Source organism: Octodon degus, unplaced genomic scaffold (genome assembly GCF_000260255.1).
Source record: "Octodon degus isolate 3935 unplaced genomic scaffold, OctDeg1.0 scaffold00067, whole genome shotgun sequence".
In the NCBI taxonomy this organism is placed as follows: domain Eukaryota; kingdom Metazoa; phylum Chordata; class Mammalia; order Rodentia; family Octodontidae; genus Octodon; species Octodon degus.
Window position 1 is genome coordinate 2,087,237 of NW_004524643.1, and position 10,424 is coordinate 2,097,660.

The 10,424-nt window shown below is 43.4% G+C and overlaps 1 protein-coding gene across 4 annotated transcripts in view; it reads right to left on the reverse strand.

Moving 5' to 3' along the window:
* The window catches only part of Tmem41b (transmembrane protein 41B), a 25,547-nt gene extending 18,998 nt beyond the window's left edge, over positions 1–6,549 (reverse strand). Inside the window, exons 1-2 of one of the 4 annotated variants that reach the window (XM_023719259.1) lie at positions 6,467–6,549; positions 6,221–6,343 (exon numbers count right to left, since the gene is read on the reverse strand). In XM_023719259.1, coding sequence (XP_023575027.1) covers positions 6,221–6,341 — 121 coding nt within the window. In that variant the 5' untranslated portion in view covers positions 6,342–6,343; positions 6,467–6,549. The other 3 variants (XM_023719257.1, XM_023719258.1, XM_004634865.3) reach the window with 3 other exon arrangements.
* Between the last annotated feature and the right edge of the window lie 3,875 nt (positions 6,550–10,424).

Here is a 10,424-nt window from a genome sequence, read left to right on the forward strand (position 1 = left end):
TTTCTGTTCAAATTTAGCCACCCACTTCTAAGGCTACATGTACATTAAGTTCTCAAATTGCCTGGAACTGCTGTACCTTGGACTTTTTTTTTGTCTTTTTTGAAACAGAGTTTCATTATGCAGTTCAAGCTGGACTTGAACTTACTTTGTAGCTCAGGCTGACCTCGAACTCACAACAATCCTGCCTCTGCCTCCTGAGTTCTGGGATTACATACAGGAGGAACATGCCACCACATCCAGCAACCATGGACTTTTTAAATTCTAATATTCAATTCATTTCTTTTCCTTCTATATGCAGCCTGATATCATCTGAGTCAGCACCTTTGATAAAATCTATTCTTTTTTTTTTTTGGCGGAACTGGGGATTGAACTCAGGCCCTAGCTGGGGAGATAGCTCAGTAGAATAAGCACTTGCCTGGCAAGCGCAAGGGCCTGAGTTCAATCCCCGGTTCCGGGGGGGGAGGGGGGGGATCATCTGCCAATTTTAAAAAAAAAAGAACTCAGGCCATTGCGCTTGCCAGGGACGCACTTATTCCACTGAGCCATCTCCCTAGCACCTTAAAATCTATTCTTTTATCTATTTTAATGTATTTGGTACAGGGTGTCACTACTCAGCTCAGACTCATGGTGATCCTGTTTTCAGCCTCCCCAGCCCTGGGATTACAGGTGTGCACTACCACAAAAAGTCTCAGTGGCCAGCTCAGCACACCTGAGGGTGGGGCTGGCAGGGCCTGGGGTGCCAGAGTTGGAACCCTGGTCCCTGTGCTTGCTTAAGCAGGTACTTAGTCTGCTGAGCTGTCTCACCAGCCCTAAATTCTATTCTTTCCTTCTACCTATCAGATATGTTTTAGGTACAGCTGAGTGTCCCTCAGGATTCACTGTGACTAAACACCTGGGTAACTAGTCAACCTCAGAGAGGTGGCACCTAATAGGTCATTGGAGGTCTGTCCTCCAAAAGTAGCTCAATGGGTCTCCTTGATAATTCTTGCCAGAGTTGGCATGAAAGCCTGATTTTGGCCCCACTTAGTCCTAACTGCTTCCTGACTCAAGATGTGACTTCTGCCACACAGCACTGACATTCACATCCTTCATCAGGGCCTCACCAGAGGACCAATGAGGTTTCATTCCCTTGAACCTGCAAAATTGCACCTAAATTTTCTCTTAATAAATTCACTACCCTAGATATTTCATCACAGAAGGTTCGTTTTCTTTATTTATACATCAAGACAGAGGAAAATCATGACTGACTTATACCATTGGGAAAACTGAGCCCATTCCCAGTTCCTTTTCTGGGTATGTAACATGACTCAGAACCAGCCAATTAGGTTTTTCTCGCTATCTGACAACAGTGAAAAGTTCAGAGATGATCACTTGATGTAAGGCAATCCAATCAGTGAATATGGAGACTTTGGTAACTCAAGAACAGCAGTAACGAACCTATGGCATGGTTGTATCACAGAAAGCTCTAAAAGGGTTGTCCATCCCTGTTCTAGTTATATCAACTCCCTATAATGAATGTCCTAGGACGAAGATTCTTAGAACAAGAAAGCACTTAGTTTGCGTGGAATTCAAGAAGAACTAAACTTACAGTAAAGCTGACATCAAGTAAGCAAACCAAGATATGAAAAAAACCTGATGCTGAGACAGCACTGAGCCCACTGATACCAGCCTGATACCACTAGTTCCTACTTTACTGATTTTTAAGTTACATGAACAATTTCTCTTTCAGCAATTCCTTTTCTTTTTCTTTTTCTTTTTTTTTTTTTTTTTTTTTTTTTTTTTTTTTTTTTTTTTTTTTTTTGTGGAGCCGGGGATTGAACTCACACCCTTGCGCTTGCCAGGCAAGCGCTTATTCAACTGAGCTATTTCCCCGGCCCCTCAGCAATTCCTTTTCAATTGAGTTTTGTATGCACTATGTACTAAAATAAAAAAAAAAAAAAAAAAAAAAAAAAAGCCTAATACATAAAATTTGTCTTGAGTTCAATCCCTGGTTCTGCAAAAAGAAAAAAGAAAAAAGAAAGAAAGAAATTGTGTTGAGACTGGCATCAACAAATCATACTAATACCTTGGCTAACTTAAGGTTCCACTGCAAATTTTACTTATATCTCTTTCTCTGTACTCAGAGCTTTCTTCTTCCTCTAAGCCAGCAAGCACTATGCTCACTGTGAATGCTTAAGGAGTTACTTAATGAAGTAAAGTAGCAAGGCAGGATCCAGAACAGAAATCTAAGACAAATTTTATTATTTCAGTTTGAACAATGTGGCCTTTTAAAAGCAGTAAAAGCAACTTCAAGAAAGTGCTTCCTGATAGCTAGGCGTGATAGTATAAGCCTACAACCCTAGTTATTCAATAGGCTGAGACAAGAGGACTGCAAATCGGAAGCCAGCCTGGGTAAATTATATCAAGACTCTATCTCAAAAGAAAAAACTGGTAACTCAGTGGTTAAGGTACCATTGGGTTTGATTCCCAGTACCACCAATAAATAAAGGAATGATAAACAAAAAGAATGTTTCTTAAATTTTTCTGTTCCACTATAAAGAACATTTATTTTACATTGTGATCTGCGGGCCGGGGAGATGGCTCAGTAGAATAAGCGCTTCCCTGGCAAGCACAAGGGCCTGAGTTCAATCCCCAGTTCCAGGAAAAAAAAAAAAAAAAATCATGTACATTTTGATCTGCTACATACAAAATCTACATAAATGAAAAAAGAAAAAAATATGAAAAATGAAAAATATATCAAGAAATAATTGAGGGGCTAGAGATGTAGTTCAATGATAGAGTGCTTGCCTGTCATATATAAGACCCTGGATTTGATCTCCAGAGCCACAAAAACTTTTAAAAAGAAAAAAAGGAAGAAAACAGTTGAGGGAGCAGTATACCAACTCCCCATAATGAATATAATCATTACATACTGCAAACATGTACTAATCAAAAATTAAAATTAAAAAAATAATAACTGAACCTACATGTTCAACAAGTGTTTTATCTTTGAGCTATATCTGGGCCCTGTATACTATTTCTTTGGGGGTGGGGAAACACAGTTTCACTATGCAGTCTGACTAGCCTTGAACTCACTATGTAGCACAGGATGGCCTCAAAAGTCAAGTAGCCTACCTCAGCACTCCAGGAGTACTGCGATTATAGTATGCAACATCACACCTGGCTATACAGAACTTCTTTTCTTTCTTTTCTTTTTTGTCCTTTTGAGACAGGGTCTTGCTGTGTAGTTCAGGCTAACCTTGAGCTCACTTTGTAGCCCAGGGTGGCCTTGCACTCACAACAATCCTCCTGCCCCCTGAATGCTGGGATTCCAGGCATGTGCCACCACGACTGGCTTAGAATTTTTAACATTTAGTTAGAGAAAGCAAAGAGGGGAGTAAAAAAGGAGTAATCACTAATCAGCAGACTGGATCAAAAAGCCCCCTACCTTAATATAATTTAATGCCATCAGCATAGGTCTGGGGGCCAGGGAGATGACTCAGTAGAAAAAGCGCTTCTCTGGCAAGCGCAAGTGCCTGAGTTCATTCCCAGGTTCCACCAAAACAAAAAAAAAAGAAAAGAATAGGTCTGCCACCCAAAAGAAACTCTTCATTCATGACAAATTAATCTCTTTACCAACACACTCAAAAAGGTCACACTATACGTTTACTGCTTCCCCTAGTCTAGCAACTCCTTCTCTCCCACTTACTCAAACCTTATTTCTCCAAGACAAGCCTTCACACCTCCCAGATGCGTGTCCTGCAGAAGTCATCTGACAGCAGCATAAAAAGTTAAGTGTGAGCTGGGCATGCTAACACATGACTGCAATCACAGCACTCTGGGAGCTTGAGGCAAGAGGACTGCAAGCTCAAGCCCAGTTCCAGCAACTGTAACTGAGCAAGACTTTTTCCAAAAAGTTTTTAAAAGTATTTGTTAAAGGGTAGATAGGCAAGGTACTTAAAAATGCTTAAGATGTAATATGTATATGTGCCACTTTCCTAAGATGAATGTAATTACTATGTGTTGCAAACATGTACTAATAAAAAACTTAAAAAAAAAAAAAATCTTCAGATCAGGAAAAGGTTGAGGATACAGCTCAGTGCAAAGGCCCAGGTTCAATCCCCAAACTCAACACACATAAAAAAGAATAAATGTGTTGACTGTGCTATTCTATTAATAAAGTAAATCATGATAAAAGGCACTTTTGGAGTTTCAAGGTTTGATTTTCTGAGTTAAAGTTTAAAAAAATAAATAATTGACTACTAACTCAAGCCAAATGACAAACTTTTAAAATTGCCCTACTTGGAAAACTTTTTCAGAAAACCCAAACCTTAGATTATTGTCACTCTCAGAAGTAGTTTTCAATTGAGAGGACATAATTTAGGGCAGATTTATGCTATAGCAACAATTTATTTCTAAGGATTTTTGTTGTTTTCTGGCTTTAGGGTTTTTTATCACAGGTTCTCACTCTGTAGTTCAGGATCACCTCGAATTCACAGTGTTCCTTCTGCCTCAGCCTCCCAAGTGCTGGGATTACAAGTGTGTGGCACCAAACTGGGCTCTAAGATTTTTTCCTTGAGGGCGGTTGTTTTTTGAGACAGGGATACACTAGATAGATCAGGCTGACTTTGAACTCACTATGTAACCTAGGCTGGTCTCCAATTACTCATGGCAATCCTGCCTCAGCCTCCAGAGTTCTGGGATTAGAGACTTGTGCTGACACACTCGGTCAGATAGTTTCTTTATGAGCTTTAAAAAACTTAAAAGAGTTGGGGCCAGGGAGATAGCTCAGCGGGCTAAGCACCTGCCTGGCAAGCTCAAGGACTTGAGTTTGATACCTGGTGTTGCATGCCATGCCAGCCCCCAGAGCTGAGCAAGTCCCGGAAACTGAGTATGGTGGCCCATGCCTATAATCCAGCGCTGGGGAGGCTGAGACAGGAGGATCCTTGAGAATTCCAAATCAACTTGGACTACAAAGTGAGTCACCATCTGCCCTAAATTAAGTCCTCTAAATTGAAAACTACACCCTGGACTCCTCAGCGTGAACTGCATGGCAAGTCCCTGTCTCAAAAAAATAAAAAATAAAAGCACTAAGAGCTTGCCAGATGTGCTGTCGCATACCTGTAATCTCTTCACTCAGGAGTCTGAGGCAGTAGGACTGCCTTGAGTTGAAAGCTAGCCTAAACAGTGAAACCCTGTATAAAACAGACAAAAAATAAAACCAAAAAAACACTGAGACCTCAATCACTTCCACTACTATAAACCATTAAGCAATCTTATGCCAAGATGTAAGGGCCGGGGAGATGGCTCAGTGGAATAAGCACTTCCCTGGCAAGTGCAAGGGCTAAATTCAATCCCCGGTTCTGCCAAAAAAAAAAAAAAAAAAATCTTATGCCAAGATGTAATCAAAGCATTTGGTTTCTAAGTATACTTTTTCCATTAAAACACTGTTTAGGGAAGGACAGCGAGATAGCTCAGCAGAAGATAGCTCGCTCAGCAGACTAAATGACTGCTTAAGCAAGCACCACATGTCGCTCTGGCCCCAAACCCTGGGAGCGCTGAGCGGGCCACCAAGACCAGGCATGGTAACCCACGCTTGTAATCCCAGCGCTGGGGAGGTTAAAAACAGGAGGATCACCACAGTACCAGCTGCGCAGTGAGACCCTGTAACAAATACATCATTAATTTAGGGGCCAGGAATACAGTTTAGCGGCACAGTGCAAGGCTCTGAGTTCGAGTACCGTACAAAAACATATATAAGTCATTGTTAACATGAATTATTTCATTTGGCCCAAGCATCAGCGGGTTAACCAGACAGTATTATCCCCACTTTTCAATTCAGACACTGAGCGTTTGAAAGTTAACAAGTCCAAGCTTCCAAGTAAAAGATAAAAATGGGACTCAAATCCAGGTGCTCCCTATTACCTGTTAGGTCAAGACCTTGCTCTTAACTACCTTACTGGCTCGGTGACAATACACACGCGGTACCTTACCCGGGGCCTCGGTTCCTTCGCTGTAACAACGCAACGAATGCTGTTCCTTCCTGATCTGTCTAGCTGCGTTATCGACCCTACAATCTTTGTCATTTCTTTTAACTGAATTCAGTCTTAAACACATTTGCCGCCGATCTAGCCGAGGACCCCACCGCCTCGCTCGCGGCCACGCCAGCGGGCCCCTCCCTCCCCGCAACCCCGAGACCCGTCGGCGTCCCTTCCCCCCGGCGCCCTGCGAGCACACTCACCCTTCAGGTGGGCTCCGCTGCCCGGCGCCGCGGGCCCCCGCGTCCCCGCCGTCCCGTCCCTCACTGCGTTCGCGTGGAGGGCGCTGGTCTGAGAGCGCTCGGCGGCTCTGCCTTTCGCCATGGCTGCTGCAAGGGAAGGGGGAGAGGGCTGGGTGATGCCGCGGCCCCTTGACAACAAAGCCAGGCAAAGACTCCTCACGTCACCCAGGCGTCGAGCCAGAGCGACTTCCGGCACGACCTCCTCACCTGAGGCGACCTCGGCCCGCGAGCACAGTGACACGCCACAGAAGCCCGCAGCGCCCACTCAGACGAGGCCCCGCCCTGCGCCTCGCGCGCTCGCTCCCGCCCAGTCACAGCGGTACTAGCCAAAGGCCCCGCCCACCCAGCCAGAGTCCCGCCCACCTGCCCAGAAGCCCGCCGCCTCGCTTCTGCGGGACGCATGCGCAGTCGATGAGTCGAGTCACCCGGTTGCAGCTCGCGCGCCGAAGCCTTCAGTTCTGTTTTAAGCATCCGGAAGTGCGTTTCCGAAGACTTCAAAGTCCGTAGGCAACGCGAGGCCCGGAAGTGCCTTGGAAGGGTTGCATTTTGCGGCTGAGGATTCACTCCTTTAGTTGTAGCTAGCGAGTTCTCAAGCTGCTGTCGAATCTGAAGGGAATACGGAATGCTTGATTTGAGGACTAACCTAAAACCTGAGCATAAAATTTCAGAAAATAAAGGCTCAGGCTGAATCTACAACCAGTGAAGGTTGCAGTGTGGCAGAAATGGGTTTAGAGCCAGGCGTGGTGCAGCATGCCTGTAATCCCAGCAATGGGGAGGCAGAGGCAGGAAGATCACTGCGAGTTCGAGGTCAGCCCGGGCTATGTAGTGAGACCCTGTCTCAAAAAAGAAAAAGAAGCGAAAAGAAAAAAAAAAAACAAAAAGAAAAGAAATAAAACCCTTGTTTACAACCACCTCACTTACACTTAGCTTTTCCTTTTGCTGAACCAACTTGCCTCCCCCCCCCCCTTTCTGGGGATTAAACCCAGGGCCTTCATAATGAATTGCATCCCCAACCCATTAAAAATTTTTTTGAGATGCCTATCATGCCAGTGCTTGAGAGGCTGAGTTAGGAGAATTGCTGAGTTTGAGGGCGGCCTATACTATCTCAACCCTACCGAAGTACTTTTTTTTTTTAGTTTTCAGAAGGGATCTTCCAAAATCCTTCAGGCTGACAGGAATGTAGCTCAGCATCACAAGTGCCTGCCTGGCAAGCTCAATCAAAGTCCTGTTTGATTTCCAGTACAAAATAAATAAATAATCCTCCAACCAGGCCTCGAGTTTGTAATTCTCCTGCCTTGACATCCAAAGTGCTGAGATTACTGCTGTGCACCACCAGACGCAGCAATAGATAAATTTTCTACCCCATCCATTAGATCAGACACTCCAAGTAGTTGCATTAGTGAATGCATTAGAAATCCTCTTTTTACAATTTGGGTACATAAATTGGGTGTAGTGGCGCACAGCTGTAATCCTTGCACTCGAGAAGCTGAGGCAGGAGGATCAAAAATTAGAGCCCAACCAGGGCAACTTAGGTAGCTTAGCAAGACCTTAAACAAAATACATTTTGTTTCACATGCACACATGCACAAGAAGGCTGGAGGTCCTGGTTTCAATCCCCGGAAACACACACATATACACACATTCACAAGTATATTCACAGCACGACAAACAACTAACAGTGAGGAGACAGCCCACGAAATGTGAGAAAATCAGGTTACTTAAGCTCAGCAGTGGGGGGGGGGGGGCTGGCCCTAGCTCAGTTCTTTTAGTGGCTGCTTCCACAAAGCTGTCAGCCTCAGGTGGTTGTAGTTCGATCCCCACAACCCTGCAGCCAGCCAAAAGTTCCCTGAAGGAATTAGAGGAGCAAAAAAATCCTTAGGCTCAGTAGTTTAAGCACCTGCCCAGTAAGTGCAAGGTCCTGAGTTTAACCCCCAGTACAAAAAAAAAAAGTGAAAAAATCTTTGCCAGATAATTATCCCACAGAGAATTAATAGCTAGGGTATATAATGAACTACAAAAATTTAACACCAAAATATCAAATGGCAAAATAAACAAATGGGCAAAAATGGGGCCAGGGAGATAGTTCAGTAGATTAAGCATTTGCCTGGCGAGCGCAAGGGCATGAGTTCAATCCCCGGTTCCGCAAAATAAATAAATAAACAAATGGGCAAATGAACAAATACTTCTCAAAAGAAGAAATATAAATGCCCAATAAGTATATTTTTAAAATGTTCAATATATTTACCCATTAGGAAAATGTGAATCAAAACTATCCTCTGGGGCCAGCGAAATAGCTCAGCAGTCTAAAGTGCCTGCTTAGGTAAGCACCCAGGGACTGAGGTTCCATTCCTGACACCACGTGCTGTGCCAGCCCCACCCCCAGGATGGGCTGAGCTGGCCACAAAAAAATAAGAGAGAACAAAACTTTGCTCTGATCCCATCGCACCCCAGCCAGAATGATTGACACCAAGAATAGTACTAAACTGAATGTAGTGGTGAAAGCCTGTAATCCTAGTACTTGGGGGGCTGAGAAGGAGATCTCTGTGAGTTCAAGACCAGCCTGGGGCTACATAGTGAGTTGAAGGCCACCCTGTATCACATAGGGAGACCATTTCTCAAAAAATAAATAAGTAGGGGGCCGGGGGAGATGGCTCAGTAGAATAAGCACTTGCCTGGCAAGCACAAGGGCCTTAGTTCAATCCCCGGTTCCGCAAATTAATTAATACTTAGTAGGGCTGGTGATGTAACTCAGTGGCACAAGTGCCTGCCTGGCAAGCGCAAGGTCCTGAGTTTGATTCCTGATACCAAAAAAAAAAAAAAAAAAAAAAAAAAAAAGAAAGGGAAACTATCATTCTTAGACAAGAAAGCAATAAGGGAGAGGAAGAAAAGTATATAGGAGGACAATAAGAGGGGAAGATATAATAAAAAATATATTTTTAAGGGCTGGCCAAATAGCTCAGCAGATTAAAGCACCTGCAAGAGGTGCAGGGACTAGGGGTTAGATCCCCAGCCCTGCTGTGCCGCCCCCATGCCTGGGGCATGCTGACACAGGAACTGAGAATGGGCATGGTGGCGCACGTGTAATCCGGCTGTAAACAGGCGGATTGCTAGGAGTCCAATCTAGTAGTGAGACCCTGAACACCCTGTAGACCCTTCCCTAAAATACAAAAAATACACATAAAAATTAACTATATTGATTGAATGCCAATATTTAACAAAAGTAAATATTGGACACATAAAATATTTTTTAAAATTAATTAATTTATTTGTGTGTGTGTGTGTGTGTGTGTGGCCAGCTCAGTCCACCAGGGGGCGGGGCTGGCTGGCATGTGGTGCTGAGGGATTGAACCGCGGTCCCTGTGCTTTGCTAAGCTTGTTCTAAGTAGGTGCTTTAGACCACTAAGCCATCTCACCAGCCCCTGGACACATAAAATATTTTAAAAAGTGAAAACAACCAAATGTCCATCAACTCTTAAATAGATAATTAACATGTAGTATGTCTGTACAGTGGAAGATTATTCAGTCATAAGCATGCATCAATGCTAATACGTGCTACAATGTGGATGAACCTTAAAAACAATACAATAAGTAAAAGAAATCAGTTTCCACAGATGATAAAGTGCGTGGTTCCATTGCCCTGAATCGTCCAGATTAGAAAAGCTACAGACAGTGGTTGGGGGTGGGGTGCAACTATTAATAGGACTCTCAATGAAAAGAGATCACCAGTAAGTACAGGGTTTCTTTTTTGGGAGGTGATAAATACTGTGAAATTAGATACTAACAATGGTGCTGGGCATGGCGGTGCACACCTGTAATCCCAGCACTCTGGAGACTGAGGCGGGGGCATCACTGTGAGTTTGAGACCAACCTGGGATACTCAAGGTCAGCCTGAATTGCACAGTAAGCCCCTGTCTCAAACAGACAAAAAAATAATAATAATGATAGATACTAACAATCGTTGCATTATTTTGTGAATTTACTGAATTTCATAATAGTCAAAATATTAACTATTACATGAATTAAATCCCAATACAAAGTGTCATTCCTTGAGAGATTAAATTACTAAAACCTAAAAAAAGATGAAATAAGTAGCCTAAGTAAATCCATGTCTATTAAAGAAATCATGTTTTATTGAGGAACATCTTTTTTTTTTTTTTTTTTTTTT